This window comes from Prionailurus viverrinus, chromosome A1 (assembly GCF_022837055.1).
Source record: "Prionailurus viverrinus isolate Anna chromosome A1, UM_Priviv_1.0, whole genome shotgun sequence".
NCBI lineage: Eukaryota > Metazoa > Chordata > Mammalia > Carnivora > Felidae > Prionailurus > Prionailurus viverrinus.
The window spans coordinates 72683355-72702757 of NC_062561.1; the positions used below are offsets into that span (position 1 = coordinate 72683355).

Below are 19403 nucleotides of genomic sequence, written 5' to 3' on the forward strand. Positions count from 1 at the left end.
CTTAGAGGCAATTTGTTTTGTACAATAAGTGGAGAGATAAACTGAACAAAGCCTTAGTGAAACTGCGCGCATAAGCTTTTGTCAGGCAGCTATGGGAAACACACAATTTGTTTTTGTTTTTGTTGAAGAAAGACTGGTGGCTCTTTCCTGTGCCAACCGGTGGTCCTTAGGACCTGCACAGGCTGTTCCATCATGAATCTAATTGTCCTCCTTCTAACGTAAGTTATTAGTCCCAACAATAGTCCAGAACTACAGGATCCTGCCTCACAGCAGGACTTGATCTTCCTTGGGAATTCTACTTAGCAGTGAAGTGTCTGTTTGGTCCAAATTAGAAGAGAAAGTTATTGGTTGAGATGACAAAATGGTTTTATTAAATTCTATCAATATATCTTCCTCCCCCCCCCCCCCCATTAACAAATGTCAAGCTTCTCTTCTCCATCTCATGGGACTGTATGCTGAGGCTCCACTGGTTGTTTCCGCCCTGACCCTCCCAATGACTTGGATCCCAAGGCATTGGCATCAGCATCGTGGTACATGCTTTGGGAGAAGAGAGCACGGTGCTGCTACCCTCAAGATACTTGAGGTCTAGCAGAGGCAACAGGAGCTTGCACAAATATTGATGGTGTGTCACAGAAAGTGACAACTGCCATAAACAGAGGGGGAGCAGGAATCCACTCTGTGCCAGGCCTTGTGCTGGCTTCTCTGCAGGTACTATTTGGACATCTTGGGAAGGAGCTGAAGCCCAGGTGCTTCAGGTGAGAGAAATTAAACACCAGTCCTCCTCCTACCACGTGTCTATTTACATGCCCACAGGGTATATCAAAGCTTTAGAGATGAGAGATGCGAGAGAGAAACCTTGTCCAAACTCTGGGTCTGACCGCTGTAGTATTGTGGTGTTTCTCCAATAGTCATCTCTTCCCACATGACTCATCTAAGCCAATCCTCTTGGCTCAGCCATCTTGTGAATGATTCGTTTAGGAACAACCAAGTTACCCAATCCTGCCAATGAACAGTGACAGCAAGTGTGCTGGGGGAAGTAGAAAATGGTACCAGGAAAAAGTGTCCTTGCTCCTTGAAGATGACCCTCTTCTTCCTCAAGATTTTATCACAAATTCTGGAAATATTGCATCCATTTTGCTAACACACTAAGACAACACATGGAGAAAATAACTGCAGTAGTTTTCTTGGGCTGCTGTAACAAAGTACCAAAAACTAAGTGTCTTAAAGCAAGGGAATTTATTATCTCACAGCTCAGCAGTCTGAAATCAATGTGTTGGCAGGACCATGCTCCCTCTTAAGGATTCTCCCAACGTTTTCTAGCTTCAGGTGTTTTCCAGCAATCCTTGGAGGTCCTTGGTTTGTAGTTGCCACTCCAGTCACAGGGCTGTCTTCTCCACATGTGTTTTCATATCATTTCCCCTCTGTGTGTGTCTGTGTCTGTGTCCAAATCTCTTCTTTTTATAGAATATCAGTCATATTGGATTAGGGCCCAATGTAATGACCTCATGTTAACTTAATCACCTCTATTTCCAAATAAGGTAATACTTTGGGTTACTTAGACATATATTTTTGGGGCACATAATTCAGCCCACAACAGAATTTCAGTGAAAGATTCAGAGTCTTGGCTTTCTGGTTTACCTAATCTCAAGTTTTGTGAGAAATTTCCTAATTGTTCAAGTTGATTGGGGTCAAGATTTCTGCTACTTCCTGCCAAAGCATTCTGATAGAATTATGCAGACATTTCAGATGGGATAAGGGTTAGGGAGATGGAGAGTAAAGGGGTTCCCAGAGGAAGGGGACAGCAGTGGAAGAAAGAATCTGGGATGTTGAGCCTGATACAGTGTGGAAGGATCACAGAAGTTTTCTTTGGTCTAGCATTGTTATTCATTCCTCAGTGAAAACCTATTCACTGGGAAGTGTTATGCGAAGCATGGAGGATTTAATGAGCAAGATAGATGCCCTCTCTGCCTTTGGAAGATGTGATGGGGGAAATCCAGAAATATGAGCCCAGAGAGGTAACTGGCGATAGAGAAGAGAAGATACTGAAAACTCTAGCAAAATGTGTGGTATCGTGAGGGAAAGGAAGACCTTGAAACATTTTAAACAGGAGAGTTCCAGGAAACAGTTTAAATTTTGCTACAAATGGAGATGGGTCGAGAAGTGGCCAACTGAGGCAGAGACCCATTAGGGAACTTGTGGAATAACACAAGTGAAAATCCTTTAGGACCTCTCTGCCTTCAAGTGTTTCAGGAAGTAGCTGGGGTCCTTCAGTGTGGCTGGAGCTCTGTCAGAGGGTCAATGCAGTGGGCAATCACTTTGTGTGCCCAGGCTGCTGTTTTAGGAATTCACATGTTCCTGTTAGGTCCTCTTAGAGGGTTTCACAGTGGGCTGCTGGGCCCAAGATACAAATCCAATCAAACAGTGTTTAATTTCATAATCAGTCCTATTTCCTTAGAGAGAATATGCCACCCAGATGTCTGGGTCAAAATCTGGTTCACGAAAGAGCCACAGAAAAACTCTTTGCCAGGCACAAAGACTGAGGCTGCTTTGCCAAGTCAGGCTGGCTCTGCCTCTGTTGGATTCCTTCAAGATGGGTGTTCTCCCAGCATCTCTCATGGGCGCACATAGTTTATTCTGCATTCCATAGCTCTAAGTACATATAAGAAAAATCACATGATGCATCCCAAAGTAAAACAGGAACTTGAAGACTCAGCACTTGTTTTTATTATCTTTACTTGACTCCCACCATCTCGGAGGCTGGTGCCCGCTAACCATATCTTGTGCACTTTGGCTAACACCATAATTAACCAACCTACCACAACACCCAACCCGTGGATAATGAGGGAGATGCTCTATAAGAAGGGAACGGAGTAAGACCCATGGATGAGTGTCTGAACAGAAATCTACCATCGACTATCATGTGTTTTTAACCATCTTTTCTGATGATTTCCTGTCAGGCAAGTGGCACCAATGGATGATGCTTTATGTGACTGGGAATGATAATGACTACTTTTTGTAGCTGCAATGTTTTCAACATTTCTTGCAAAATTTGATTATTTTTTCAGGGATTTAATGCATAATGCGTTCATGTGCAAGGAAAATTCTACTCCTAGTCATTTCACACATTTAGGCTGTCAACCCCGTCAGCTGCGGAATCACTGATTAGGGGGCCCCATAGCTGCCTGGCTGCTTTCATTAAGATGGTCAAAGTAATCAGGCAGAAAGGCACAATTGAGTAATTGGAGACCTGAAAACGTAATGCTACTTGATTACTATTATGGCTGGAAAATAGAGCAAATCCCAAGGGGCTAAGTCGGGTGGCTCTGAAGCAGCCTGATCTTTTATACAGAATCTAATATACCGACTTCAAATATATTGTATTATATAGAATAAAACATTTAAAAATGCTTCTAAGAGTTGGACTTTGTATATTTTGTATGTATGGTATATTATTAAATCCACATAATGGTATGAGGAAAATGCTATTGTTACCTACACTTTAGATGTGAGAAAATAAAAGCTTAATGACTAATTTGTCTAGTATCATATAGCTAAGAAGTGAGGGAGCAGTGATAAGGAATCAGATCTGTATGACAAGAAGTGCAAACTCTTATCTGTGATGCCTTCTTATTATATTCAAAAATTCTTGAAAATACCTAAAATTTCTCTTTCTTTTTTTTTTTTCTTCTTCTTCTTCTTCTTCTTTTTTTTTTTTTTTTTTTGGTAGCTCATTTAGTGGCAGAAAGTCAATCTGACCTAAGACTTATTTATTGTCCTTATTTATTCTTCTTTGCCCAAAGGCTGATGTTTTGCTAAAGAAACATTTGTGTATTGATTACAGAGTGCTGACTCAAACAAATTAAACCAAGAAGGGAGTGATATCACCCTTGTAATATCTAGAATATTCTGAACTCCAAAAGCCATCTGGCTCCAAGAGGCTTTGGCTAAGAAATATAAAATCGGTGATGTGAGATTAGAGGAGACAGTAAAAGATGAAGATAAGATTTGACGTTAAGAGAAGACTGTGTACATAAAGAAGGGGACGGGGGGCGGTTTTCTTTTTAGGATCCCCTGTTCCTAGAACAATGGCTGGCCCTAAGTGGGCCTTCAATACTGTGTGCTGAATTAACCTGGGCTCAGAGATGGACTGTGACAATGACAGTCTCAGTGTCATTCTGAACGATGGCGCTCTGCAATTTTCATTTCCCCAGTGACGGGGCACACAAAGAGAAGGTGGGCTTAGTGACATCACTGTCATCTTTGCTTGCATGCCCCCAACCCTGAAGAAGAGCTGAGCCTCTTGTTGAAGAGTCTGGCTCCAGGACAATAGCATCCTATGTGGCCTGACCCCAGGCACCGGAGAGGCTCTGCCCCACAAGCTCGCAGGGTGGGCTGCCATCCCCACACCACATTTGGTGCACAGTCTGTCTCTGGAGGGAGATTCAGGCAGAAACTCGGCACCCCCCACTTCAGGTGGCCATGCTCTTAGGAACAGCCACATTCCTAGCTTGGGTGCTTCTGTTCTGAGAGTCACATCAAGAGGCCTCAGCTGAGGCACTTTTCCCTATTCTTCCTGCCACAATACACTCACCCATCTGACACTCACCCAGTGCTGTTCAGTGTGGAAAATGGAATGTTGGGAGCCAGTGGCTTGTACTGTGGTAGTAGGAAAATAAAGACTGGCTGTGACTCTCAGTTTGGCTTGCTGTCCTACATCACCACCTCCACGCAGGACGTGTCAACACTTGTCTAAGAGCAATCCTTGTGCCTATGCTCTGGATACCCTCTTCAAGAACCCTTTGCTATTGTCCTCTGTGTCTCCTACATCTTCAACCTCACCTTCTACTTGCTTGTTCTCAATGAACATTTAAATACAACCACACTTTCATCCAACTTAACCCTTCCTTGGTCTTGTATCCTCCTCTTACCATTGGCCTTGCTTTCTCCTTTACCTTCTGGAACAAGAAAGGCTCACCGCAGACCTTTAGCATATTCTGACCCCAAACCCAGGACACTGTGTTCCTCCACTTTGATTGTCTATGTACAACTGCTCTTTAGTGACTGTTCCAAGAAGACTATTTGGACGTTTCCATTCCTGGTTACAGATCTTAGTTCTGGGTTCTCAGAGCACCTCGTGCCTGCCTCTATCATGCTTTGCATTTACTTACTTGGCACGCCCTTCAACTGAGAATTTCCTGAAGACTGGGGATATAGTTGTGTTTCTGCCCTAAGATCACCAAAATTGCCTGGCTCTTTATACACACTCAACAAATGCTTGGTGATGCATAACAAATTTAGCACGAGGTTAAAAAAAATAATAACCAGCCTATATAAGACTACCATTTTGAGTACAGACACTTTTGCCTTCAAAGCTTAGTTTTTTTAATATTTATTTCATTTTTGAGGGAATGAGCATGAGCAGAGGATGGGCAGAGAGACAGGGGGACAGAGGATCTGAAGTGGGTTCTGTGCTGACAGCAGCGAGCCCAATGCAGGCTCGAAATTGCAAACCATGAGATGGTGACCTGAGCTGAAGTCTGACACTCAACGGACTGAGCCATATAGGTGTCCCACAAAGCTTATCTTAAAAAAATGAATTAGGGGAGCCTGGGTGGCTCAGGTGGTTAAATGTCTGACTTTGGCTCAGGTCATGATCTCACCATGCGTGAGTTCGAGCCCTGCGTCGGGCTCTGTGCTGACAGCTCAGAGCCTGGAGCCTGCTTCGGATTCTGTGTCTCCCTCTCTCTCTGACCCTTCCTCGTTTATGCTCTGTCTCTCTCTGTCTCAAAAATAAATAAAACATTAAAAAATTAAAAAAAAATGAATTATATACTGTTGTTACCCCAAGATAATTCTTCCCATATAAATGGGTATTTCAGCTTATGGTGAAAAAATACATATTTTTTTGTCTTGGTCATTACATTTTTTCATGTTTTTAATTCCACATGGAGTTAAATTTCAGAATCCTTGGTTAGGGGTTGTATTTTCTATATGAATTCTGTTTATGATTGATTTTTGACTTCCTTTTTTAGCCTAAGTGAATTCCTGATGATAATGCAGAGGCATGAACTAGAGAATTTTCCAAAGACATTTCAAATCTGAAGAGTTTATAAATTTTCTTACATTGAAAATCAAAAACTTCCTTCTAGATTATGCTTGACATTAAAATCTATGAACTGTAGGGGCGCCTGGGTGGCTCAGTTGGTTAAGCGTCTGACTTTGGCTCAGGTCATGATCTCACAGTTCCTGGGTTTGAGCCATAAGGCTCTGTGCTGACAGACAGCTCAGAGGCTGGAGCCTGCTTCAGATTCTGTGTCTCCCTCTCTGTATGCCCCTCCCCCGTTATCATTCTGTGTGTGTGTGTGTGTGTGTGTGTGTGTGTGTGTGTGTGTCTGTGAGTGTCTGTGTGTGTCTGTGTGTGTCTGTGTGTCTCTCTCTCAAAAATAAATAATAAATATTAAAAAAAATTAAAAAATAATATATGAACTGTGAAACAGATTTTGAAATGTCAACTTTCACAGACACAAAAAACAAATTTTATTTTAAGATTCTGCTAGGGGCACCTGGGTGGCTCAGTCAGTTAAGTGTCTTGACTCTTGGTTTCAGCTCAGGTCATGATCTCACAATTTCATGAGTTTGAGCCCCATGTCAGGCTCTACACTGCCAGTGTGGAGCCTGCTCGGGATTCTCTCTTTCTCCTTCTCTCTCTGCCCCTCCCCACTTGTGCTCTCTGTCTCTCCCAAAATAAATTAATAAACTTAAAAAAAATACTCTGCTATAATTTCATCTATAGGTACTAAGAACTCTAGCTTTCAACTGGGCTGGTTTTAGCATCTCATTTTATCAGACTATTTCCAGAATTTTACAATTGAGGTATAATCTAACAGTGTTGAAAACGGGCTCAAGTGCCTACACCCTGCAAAAGAGACCATTTTAAATATTAAAACTGAATTATTCCAAGTTATCAAAAATATGCCAGTATTTTTGATCCACTGTTAAAGGGATATTATTTTGATGTTAACCATTATTGCTAAAATGGGAATGATGGATTAAATTGACTGCAGTTTTTATCCTTACCCTTGGAAACGTTGTAAACCTGTCCAGTTCTTCAACAAAGCAGAACATCTGAAGACTAATTGCTGACATAACAATCAAGAGGCTGGCAGTAAATACGACCAAACTCCCAAGCTTTTTTCCAGGACCAAATATCTTGTACACAAAGTCTTCTAATGCAGGTGAAATCTTAATAAGTCGAACTACCCGAAGAACCTGTTGTGGGAGAGGAAAACATATGTACTTGATCATTTACTCACACTGAATCTTAAACAAGTTCACACTAAAACCTCATTTTTCACAGTACTTCATAAAATCACACTTTTCCATGTGAGTAGCTACAGACAAAAAGTAACACTACAATAACTAAGATCTTGGTGTATCTCAGTGCCTGCCTTTCTGCCTTTTAGCCAGAGCTCAATAAATCCTGAATGAATGAAGGAAAATGGTGGTAACAAAAACTTTTTTACATATAATGTGATAATTCAAAGTGCTATTACATTTTCTTTCTTTCTTTCTTTCTTTCTTTCTTTCTTTCTTTCTTTTTAGAGAAAGAGAGAGGGCATGCGAGCTGGGGAGGGGCAGAGAGAGAGAATCCCAAGCAGGCTCCGTGCTGTCAGCACAGAGCCCAATATGGGGCTTGATCTTACAAACTGTGAAATCATAACCTGAGATGAGATTAAGAGTCACATGCTTAATCGACTGAGCCACCCAGGCACCCATCAAAGTGCTATTAACTAATACATATTGTTGAAATACAATTGATATTTTTCTTATGTTCAAATGTAGATGAAAGGCTTAATCCAAGATTAGCTATATGTCTCATAAAACAAAGCTTCCTATATAGTATTGTACATATAGACTTTTTTTTTAAAAAATCTACTATCAAAGAGTCCTTACTTATGCCTGAGAGTGATGCCATAATATCCATTCTATCCTCTCTTTAAATAATAGAACTATCAGAAGTTTAGCCTAACAAGTGGCTAGCAAGGACTATAGACTACATTTTCCAGCCCCACTTATAGCTAGGTGTGGCCAGTCGACTAAGTTCAGATGTAAGGAACATGAAAAGAAGTAATTTTTGCAACTTTTGGCACATTTAATTAAATAAACTTGCCCTGGATACTCTTTATGCTTTCCTCTGGCAGGGAAATTGAAATGAATGGAGTAGCCCCTTTGGACCAGAAATGGAAGCCTTGTATGGAAGCTAACAGATTCAATCCACCTCAACAGGCAGGCTTCCTGCATGACTGTGTGGAGCAGAGCCACCTACTTTCCCTGGACACCCACCAACTACTGGAGAGAAACAAACTTCTGTCTTATGTAAGACTTGCATTTTTAGATCTTTGTTATATCTAAATACACACACATATTTAGATGTTTTGCGTATATATAAAGGCAACTCTCCATAGCTTACTGATTAATAAATTCACTTGCTCTTCACTTTAACAAATACTGATTAATTATTATGTGCCAAACATTGTGTTGGAAAAATAAGATTCAATGTTTATAAATTACAGAGGGAGTATAATATAAAGGCAAAGCTCCTAAGGGCATATTTATAAGATTAAAAGTATAATTTAGTATGTAATTCAAGGTTGAAATATAAAACATGGAAAAGTAGCAATTTTTCATTAAGTCTGAGATGTCAACATTTTTATATGTGCCTCTGAAAAATAAAAAGTGCTCCCAATTAAAGAATGGCATACCACTGATTATAAGACAGATTCCAGGTTTAGAGATAGGAAATAGGAAAACAGGAAAACTATGGTCTTGGCACAAATAAACTATGGTAAGTGGAAAGGTTGTCCAAGATGGTTTGATGAGAGCTTAAGGTGACTGTGAATGCTTTTTAGTAGCAGAAAATAAATACTCTTCAACAGAGTAAGAGCAGGAAATGCTTTTAAAACCTAGTTTTTAGGGGTGCCTGGGTGGCTCAGTTGGTTGAGTGTCTGACTTCGGCTCGGGTCATGATCTCACAGTTAGTGGGTTCGAGCCCAGTGTCAGGCTCTGTGCTGACAGCTCAGAGCCCAGAACCCGCTTTGGATTCTGTATCTCATTCTCTCTTCACCTCCCCCGCTCATTCCCTCCTTCTCTCTCTCTCTCTCTCTCAAAAATAAACATTAAAAAATTTTTAACCTAGATTTAATTTTTACACATATAAAATAACATATGTTTGGATTTTTCCAGCATCCCTAGCTTCCTACTGTTCCTGATTTTCTTTTGGCAAATCATTTCTGCTCCACTCTTGGTCCATGAGGACCAGAAGAGACTCTGTGATGTCCACGATCCAGGCCGGGAGGGAGTATTCACAATGACCTGAGTCATCCTCAAAACTTTTGTTGGACCTGTAAGAGGTGTGCCATTTTTCATTCCCAATTCACATTACTGTGAGCACCACAGAAATCTTGAGCTCTGGGAGCCATCTTTGCCACTACATGGAGCAAAGCTAGCTTAGGAATAACTGACACAGAAGAAAAGTGAGTGAGGAAATAGACTGAGCCCCTGCGATACCATTTTAGCCTCTGCATCATGCCATACTTGAAGCCACTTTTACTTCCTTAGACTTTGAATTAACAGAATATATTGTGGTGAAATAATAGGAATGTCTACAGAATCCAAATGCAGCCACATGACTAGTAAACTAAATGGACACACATGTAAAGAAGTTGAGAAAATGTATATTTTCTTGTTGCTAATTTTAATTCCTCCCTGCAATACTGAAAAAAGAAAATTTATGTGAAAAATCATGTTGTTCCGAGTAAACATTATGCTATATACATGGTTAAGCTACCAGTTTTCTGTTTGAATTTATATATATTCCCAAATCAGAACATATTACACTCAGGTCATCTTTCCAAGTAATAAGCAAATAGCTTTATCATAAGAACTATTAAAATATTCGCATTCATATTAATATCCTGAATAATTATATGGAAGGATTTCACATTCTTATCAGATTTGTTATTCTCAGATATAAATGATTCAGTATCTAATTGTTAATAGCTAAAATGAGCAAGTTTACAGGAACAATTTAACTGGCTTATAGCTCAACTTTCAATACAGTGTGTTTTCTCCACTTGTACTAAAATCATATTTAAAAGATTGTCTAGGGGCGCCTGGGTGGCTCAGTTGGTTAAGTGTCTGATTTCAGCTCAGGTCATGATACCGCAGCTCGTGAGTTCAAGCCCCACGTCCGGCTCTGTGCTGACAGCTTGGAGCCTGGAGCCTGCTTCGGATTCTGTGTCTCCCTTCTCTCTCTGCCCCTCCCCTGCTCATGCTCTGTCTCTGTCAAAAATGAATAAACTTAAAAAAAAAAAAAAAAGAAGATTGCCTAAGTAATTTTGAGCCCTATCCCAAATTCTAATAAAACATCCTATGCACATCTGTGCAATTTTGATAAATTAAAATTTCATTAGTTGGAAGAAGCAGAACTTAACATGATTCCTACATGGCCGATTTGATCAGCATTTTCAAAGGGGAAAGGCTGCATCCTTGCAAAGGCAAAGTCCTTATCAGTGACTCTAGTTACGCCTTTTCATCTATTTGGGGATAAATATGCTTTTCACTCTGTTTACCCAATAAAGCCTTTTGATTTGGTGCTTCTGCAGACAGGAAATAAAGTAAACCATACTCTCAAAGATAAGCACTGCAGAACATTTTGTGGTTATTTCCAAAGGATATTTTCCTGGTCACATTTCTAAGTCTGTCTCTTCAAGATCACTCTGCTAATTACAAGTGAGATACTTCAGAAATTGTATGGCCAAGAATATGGACTATGAAATTAAATTTCTTAGTAATGCGTTTCCATCACTTGTTTGTTATGTGGTCTTGAGCAAGTTATCACGTGTCTTAGCACTTCAGCTTGCATGCATGCTCTCTGTCTCCCAGGATTGTGGTGCCTAACCAATAATAGCATGATGCTCTCAGCCCAGTGCCCAGCACATAGTAAATGCACAATAAATCCCAGCTGATATCATCATAATTATCCGGTACATCAGAGCTGTAGCATTTTGTAACACTTTATTTCTTCCTACAGGACAATGGTGCCCTATGCTCATTCCAGTCCAGCCATGCTGGCCTTTGTGCTATTCTTCGAACACAGCAAGCATGTTTCTACCTCAGGACAGTTGCCCTGTGGTTCTCTTGGCTTGCCATTTCATTTCACTCAGTCGCTGCTCAAAAGCAACTTCTTCAGAGAGGGCTGCCATGAGCAACCTATCTAAAATAGCTCCTCACCCTCAATCTCCATCCTTTTCACCCTTGTTTCTCCTTTACTGAATTTCCAGAACTTTATTCCACTTTCTTTTGTATCCTTGTTTGTGAACTATTTGCCCTCTAGAATGTAAGTTTACTGAGCTAGGGCTCTTCCCTGAATATTTACCTCTGTCCTCCATTTCTGGAACAGTGCCTGGCACATAGTAGGTGCTCAGTAAATACCATTTGAATAAATAGATGAAGAACACCAATGATTGCTCTCAGAGATAACTGATGTTATAAAGGGAGTCATTTTGTACTAAACTGTTGACTTCACTTAAATACGAAAATGTGAAATTCACTAATGGAAGCCAGGCCGCCAACACAATGAGGAAAGGCCATGTCAGATGAGAAATGTGAGGACCCACAAGGGAGATTAAAGTGGACCCACGAAGAGCCAATCTGCTCAAGACAGTCAGTTCTTATATGTGAATGAGCAAAAATCCTTGTGACACTTAAGCTTCTCCACAAAACAATCCAGGCAGTGTTTAATTATTTCATTAGGGAAATATAAACATGGTCAAACAGAGAGAGATACAAATGAAAATCACTTAACCATTAACATAAATTAAACTGTTATCGATTATAATCCAGAATCAAAGATAACATTAAAGTTGCAGACTGGGGGCACCTGGGTGGCTCAGTTGGTTAAGCATTCTGTCTCTTGATTTCAGCTCAGATCATGAAATCACAGTTTGTGAGTTCAAGGCCCACATCGGGCTCTGTGCTGACAGTGTGGAGCCTGCTTAGGATTCTCGCTTTCTCCCTCTCTCTCTGTCCCTCCCCTACTCTCTCTCTCTCTCAAAAAATAAACTAAAAGAAAGTTGCAAACTCACTGAGTTGCGTACTATGTCTATATATATATAAAACTATTAGAACCTTGCACACTAATTTTAGGTATTTTGGGAAAAATTGACTAATATAAAAAAACTAGACATAATGACTTAATAATCTGTAATAATTTGGTTTATTTCTTTCCTGTCATTTTTCCATTTATAGGTATTTTACATATAAATATATAGCTATAGATATACATACATATAACATATATATGTTATATAATTTTATACTGCTTTGTGTGTAAATAAAATATAATCATATTATTTTAATCATGTCTCTGAGTAATTACAAATTCATCATTGTCATTATTTTTGTGGTCAAATTCGCATATGACTTGCTAAGCTATTCCTCAAATGTTTACCATTTTAAAAGTTCTCATTTTTTTTAATCTCGTAAACAATTCTCAAATAAATATCTTTAGATTCAAAGATTACTCTATTTCTAACTTTTCACTAAAAAATTATCTGTGAGAAAGTATAGAAATTTTAAAACCATGAATGTATTTTGTATATGTATCCTTGCTGAAATAGGGACCAATATATTTTTTTAAATTTTTAAAATGTTTTTATTTATTTTTGAGACAGAGAGAGACAGAGCATGAATGGGGGAGGGTCAGAGAGAGAGGGAGACACAGAATCTGAAACAGGCTTCAGGCTCTGAGCTGTCAGCACAGAGCCCAACACGGGGCTTGAACTCACAGAGTGAGAGATCATGACCTGAGCCAAAGTCAGAAGCTCAACTGACTGAGCCACCCAGGTGCCCCGGGACCAATATTTTTCTTAATTTGGTTAACTTAATAGGTCTATAAAATATATTTTGTTGTTTTGATTATCAAGCATATTTCCTATAATTATCAAACATATATATTAAATACTCATGTTGATTTTGTGAATCTAGACAGCAATGCCCAAGAGCATACAAAGGCATGATTGGGAAGTACATTTTGTACCAAGAGTTTTAAACATGTATATATCTCTTGCCCTACTCATCTCACTTATTATAACCAAGCCTAAGGATATAACCCAACAAATGACAAAGGGCTTATGTCCAAAGATGTTGATGTACTGAAAGCTTGAACCATATATCCTTTGTGATTTCAGTATGTTTGGCAATGATTATTAGAGGCCTAGCTTTTAACCCATGTGTTTACAGGATATTTGTTATCATTTCTGTGAATTATATTTTCATGTCCTTTCCCTAGGTATCAGAGGTATAGAGTTTCAGGTTGCAGTCTGGCAGCTGAAGTTAAAACTGCTCTGAAAATAACAGCTTTGGAATCTCTAATAAATAAAGTCAGTGAAGTTGGAATGCATCTTTTTTCATCTTAGGAGAAAATTTCATCTAAAATATCTCCACTGTGAATTTTCAGAAGTTTTAAAAACAATGTTATAATTTATGAATGCACTATTTTTGGCACTGAAGATGTCGCCGGGCCTATCTCAAGTTTGTGTTTATTATATAATAATTGTATATAACCATTTAATATAATTATGTATAGTTATTATTACATAACTGGTATTTCCTCTGGAAAGAAACAAATTCTACTGACAAATAGACATTATTCATATTACCTGAAAGTATGTGAACTGAGAATGATAAAGATCTGGATATACATGAAGAGTAGTTCCAATTACTAGCAGTAGCTCAAATTTGTGGAGAGATGAGCTAATATATCCAGTAAATCCCAAACACCATATCTTCAGAAGTGCTTCCAAATCAAAAAGTACTGTAAAAGCCACCTGGAGGAACAAAGAGACAGGGAAATTGGAACGTAAAACTGTAATTTATTTCAAAATGCCTCATACATTTGTTAGTGTGTAAATCTCAGCTGCTGTTATATAAAATGAAAAGCCCACAACAATCTACAATGACATGTTATAAAAAAAATGGTTTTGAAAAACACCAACTAGAACACAGAAGACCAAAAACATCTAAAGCAATCAGTAAAACGTGTTAAAATGTTAAATGTTTCTAAGTGGTATTATTTCTTTATTATTCACTATCTGATATTATTTAAAAGTCATCGTCATTTATTAAATTCTGTATACACAGAAAGTCTGCATTTTCCATACTTTATATTTTCTAAAGATAGTTTCTATAATGCATATGGCATATTGTAAAATGACTTGCATCTTACTAAGCATCATCAAACTAAAATAAAAAAGTGTAGATCTAATTTATGTTTTGGGCCACATAAACAAGCAAAGAAATATGGATTCTATATCAAGCATTATGTGTGTGTATATGCACACATAAATTAATATATTAATATGATTTATGCCTAGAATATTAAGAAAATTAACAATGCATATTACTGTATTAATAAATTAGTATAACCATTTAATCTATCACATTAATTCTATGAATTTGCTATTACTAATACCAATATTATAAAAAGTACTCATAAACACAGCATGTTATTTTTCCTTTACTTGTCCAATGGGTAAAAAAACTCATTTTATAAAAAAGTTTGCAACTGGAATGAAAGTGTGTAATATAAAATTAACTTATAATTAAAGAGCACAAGAGTGGGTGTTGGAATTAGTCAAACATACCCTCTGAGAAGATACCAGAATATTTACTGGAAAATAGGAGTAGTGGAGAGCTCCCTTCTCTTATTCTTGGCCAACACAGAGTATCAGAAGGGATTTTTTTCTTACTCATATTACATAATAAAGCCATATGTGAAAAACCTACAGCTAACATCATATCCAAAGTTGAAAAGTGGAAAGTCTCCCCCTAAGATCAGGAACAAAACAAGGATGTCTGCTCTCACCACTTTTATTCAACATAGTACTGGAAGTCCAAGCCACAGCAATAAGGCAAGAAAAAGAAATAAAAGGCATCCAAATTGGTAAGGAAGAAGTATAAGAACTAGAACAAACAACCTTAAAATTTTTATGGAACCCAAAAAATCTTGAATAGCCAAAGCAATCTTGAAAAAGAAAAAAATAGGAGGCATCACAGTCCCAGATTATAAGATAGACTACAAAGAGGTAGTAATCAAGATAGCATCATACTGGCACAAAAATAAACACATAGATCAACAGAACAGAATAGAGAGCCCAGAAATAAACCCATGATTACATGGTCAACTAATCTATGACAAAAGAGGCAAGAATATGCAGTGGGAAAAATACAGTCTCTTTTCAACAGTCTCAATTGTGTCAGAAACTTGGATAGCTTCCATGTTGGATACATAAATATCTACGATTGTTATATCTTCTTGTTGGATTGTTCCCTTTATGATTCTATAGTGTCCTTCTTTGTCTTGTTATAGTCTTTGTTTTAAAGTCTATTTTGTCTGATATAAGTACTGCTACCCTAGCTTTCTTTTCACTTCTATTTTCATGATAAATGCTTTTCCATCCCTTTACTTTCAACGTCCATACGTCTTTAGGTCGGAAATGAGTCTCTTATAGGCAACATACAGATGGGTCTTGCTTTTTTATCCATTCTGTCACCCTGTGTCTTTTGATTGGAACATTTAGTCTATTTACATTCAGAGTAATTATTGATAGGTATGTACTTACTGCCATTTTGTGACTTGTCTTATGGTTGTTTTTGTAGTTATTCTCTGTTCCTTTCTTCTCTTGTATCTTCTCTCAGTTTGCTGGCTTTCTTTAGTGACATGTGTGGACTCCCTTCTCTTTATTTTTCACATAGCTATTACTGGTTTTTGGTTTTTGGTTATCATTATGTTTGTATCTAAAATCTTATGCACATAGCAGTCTATATTAAGTTGATGGTTGTTTAAGTTTGAACCCATTCTTTACTCTGCTCCCTTACACATTTTTATGTGTATGGTGTTGTACTTTACATCCTTTTATGAATCCCTTGACCAATTTGTATAGATATACTTAATTTTACTGCTTTTGTTCTCCCTAATTTTTTAAAAAAGTTTTTAACATTTATTTATTTTTGAGAGACAGAGAGAGGCAGATCATGAGCAGGGGAAGGGGAGAGAGAGAGAGAGAGAGAGAGAGAGAGAGAGAGAGAGAGAGAATCTGAAGCAGGCTCCAGGCTATGAGCTGTTTTGTTAACACAGAGCCTGACGTGGGGCTTGAACTCATGAACTGCGAGAGCATGACCTGAGCTGAAGTCAGACCTCAACGACTGAGCCACCCACCCAGGCACCCCTGTTCTCCCTACTTTTATTACTCCTACTTAGGGTCTTATTTTTCACTCAAAGAATCCTTTTTAACATATCTTGTAGAGCTGGTTTAGTGATCATTAATTCCTTTAATTTTTGTTTGTTTAGGAAACTCTATCTATCCTTCTACTCTGAATGATAGGTTTATTGGATATAGTATTCTTGGCTACAGGTTTTTTCTTTCAGCACTTTAAAGCTATTAGGACACTCCCTTCTGGCTGAAAAGTTTCTGCTGAAAAATCATCTGATATCCTTATGTGGTTTCCCTTCTTTGTAATGGTTTTCTTTCACTGATTTTATAGAGTTCTTTATTTGTCACTACTTTTTTGCCATTTTAATTATTATGTGTCTTAATGTGGACCTCCTTGGTTGATTTTATTTAGGGCTCTCTACCTCCTGGATCTGTATTTCTGTTTCCTCCTCCAAATTTTCAGCTATTTTTTTCTTCAAGTAAATTTTCTGCCCCCCTTTCTCTCTCTTCTTCTGGGATCCTTATAATGCAAATGTTATTACGTTTGATGGTGTCATTGAGTTCCCTAAGTCTATTTTAATTTATTATTATTTTTTCTCTCTCCTGTTCAGCTTGATTGCTTTACACTCCTGTCTTTCAGGTCGCTGATCCATTCTTCTGCTTCCTCTAGTCTACTTATTCCATTTAGTGTATTTTTAACTTTATTTATTGAGTTTGTTATCTCTGATTGGTTCTTTTTATGTTTTCTTTCTCTTTGTTAGGGATCTCCTCACTGAAGTCTTCCATGCTTTTCTTAATTCTAGTGAGTATCTTTATGACTATAAATTCTTTATTAGGCATATTCCTTATCTCCATTTCATTTAACTCTCTTGCTGTAATTTTGTCCTGTTCTTTCATTTGGAACATATTCCTCTGAATCCTCATTTTGTCTAACTCTCTGGGTCTGCTTCTATGTGTTAGGAAAGTCAGCTACATCTCTCTTGGAAGTAGTGGCCTCATGAAGAGTTCCTGTAGTGCCCTGCTGTGCAATGTCCCCTGCTCACCAGAACTTGGTGCTTCAAGGGTATCTCCTATTATGTTGTGTATGCCCTTGTGTTATGGCTGAGTCTTTTTTGCCTTCAGTCTAGTCATCTCCAATTGCTATTTTTGCCTGTTTTGGGCAGGGTTGGGTCCCTGTGTTGTTAGTGGGCTGGGCTGGGGCCGCCTTGGACTTGAGTTGAGTCAGACCAGGTTTTGACAGAAATGCAGTAGCACCAAACTGTAGGGTCCTTCCCCTGTCTTGTACCCCTTAAAGTTTTCATTGATGGGTAGGACCAGCAGTCAGAGAAGATGTCTGCCCCTAACCCAGTGCTGGTGCCACAGGCAGACTGGTGTGTGTAGTTATCTTCCCCTCTCCCCAGGGTAGGAGTCACCTTGGGGTGGTGCTGGCCCCTGTTGGGGCTGTTTACATACTGCCAGGCTTGTGGCACTGCTTTGGTTGGGCTCCAGTCAAGAGTGTATTGAAGGGGGTAGGTCTACAAAAGAAGCATGGGTGGGGCACACTGTTAACAAATTAGGTAGAGAGTGTTGTCCCACAGGTATACAAATGCCTAAACTAGGGGGTGGGGGAAGGAATTGGTGTCTGCCAGCTCTTTTGTTCTTGAAGTCTCCTAAAGACCCCTGCCCCTCTAGCACATGGTCTGAGATTAGTAAACAAATGTCCCTTCCATAAATCCCAGATGTTTTTCAAACTGCTGCTTCTATGCTGTATCTCCCTGGGGCTGTTTGTTGTGTTGTCCTTTTAAGGGTAGGGAGTCATTTTCCTATTGCCTTCCAGGCCCTCCCAGAGTGGGGCCTATTGACTTTTAAAGTTTCAATCCTTACACCCTACTGATTGTAAGAATTACTGAAATTAGGCCCCTCTGGTTCCCAAAGTCAAATTACAAAGATTCCTCTTCCTATGCAGGCTCCCTGTACCTGGGATGCCCGGTGTGAGGGTCTGTTACTCTTTGCTTTCCATGCCCAGGCATCCCTCCCTCCCATGGACAGTTCTCAAGGTCATTTAGCTCTTGACCATGTCTCTACCCTTCCTACTCTCTTCAATATGGCCTCTTTTTTACATTTAGTTGTGGGGACTCTGTTCTGCCAGTCCTCAGGTTGTTTTCTGGATTATTTACACTGATGTGTGTGTTATCTAGTTGTATCTGTGGGATCAGGTGAGCCTAGGGTCCTCCTACTGTGCCATCTTACCCAGAAATCTTCAGTGTTTACTTAATTCAACATTTTCCTTACTGATTTATTGAAGGGTGGTACTTCCTTGATAAGGAATCATCAGGAAAAATGGTTAAGCACTTTGCTATTTCTAAAACAAGACTGCACTAACTATCCTTATGCAATACCAGTATTTTATTGGGCTTTTATGTCTATGAATAGATTCTCAAAGCTGGCATTGCTGGGGCAAAGGACAGGTTTGCATATTTGATATTTTAGAAAATATTAAGGGATTATTTTTAAAATGCTATAGTAAGTCTTTTGCCTTCCAGCAAGGTAGGAAAGGGTTTCTTGTCCTAAATCTGAAGAATCACCAGATGTAATCAAACTTAATCAAACCTTTGCTTATCTGTTCATATATGTATTGATCATTTGGATTTTTCTTTTTAAAACAATTTTCCTGTTCATAACCTTGCCAATTTTCTATGGTGGTGTTTTGTCTTATCAGTTTTTGGAGTTGCCGATATTAAGGACATTAATCTTTGCCCACTATATGAACTGCAAATATTTTTTCTCTAGTCATTAGTTTGATTTTTAACTTTGGTGGCATTAGTTCTACAAGCACTTTAGATTGTATATGGTCACATATATCTATATTTATCTTTTTAAATTTTTTCTTTACCTTTTAAAACAAAAATGGACTTCAGAAGGATTACTATCGAGGCTTCATATCCAAGAACACACTGTTTTCTATTCATTTGGACTGTGTTCTTTGATAAATCTGTGTTCTTAATTTCCCCCACAAAGATGTTATTGTTTGCTTGTGAAATTTATTTCTATGAATTTAATATTCCAATAACTAATTCAAATGTGTTTTTTTTTTACCTTTTTTACTTTTTATTTTTTTTACCATTTCCACCTAGTTGTTCCAGTGGAGAA

General features: G+C 38.5%; 1 protein-coding gene across 3 annotated transcripts in view; it reads right to left on the minus strand.

Moving 5' to 3' along the window:
* Positions 1-19403, minus strand: part of NALCN (sodium leak channel, non-selective) — a 300348-nt gene that overhangs the window by 149475 nt on the left and 131470 nt on the right. For all 3 annotated transcript variants that reach the window (XM_047871039.1, XM_047871030.1, XM_047871050.1), the window contains exons 11-12: positions 13722-13889; positions 7078-7269 (exon numbers count right to left, since the gene is read on the minus strand). In XM_047871039.1, coding sequence (XP_047726995.1) covers positions 7078-7269; positions 13722-13889 — 360 coding nt within the window. The remainder of the gene's footprint in view (positions 1-7077; positions 7270-13721; positions 13890-19403) is intronic.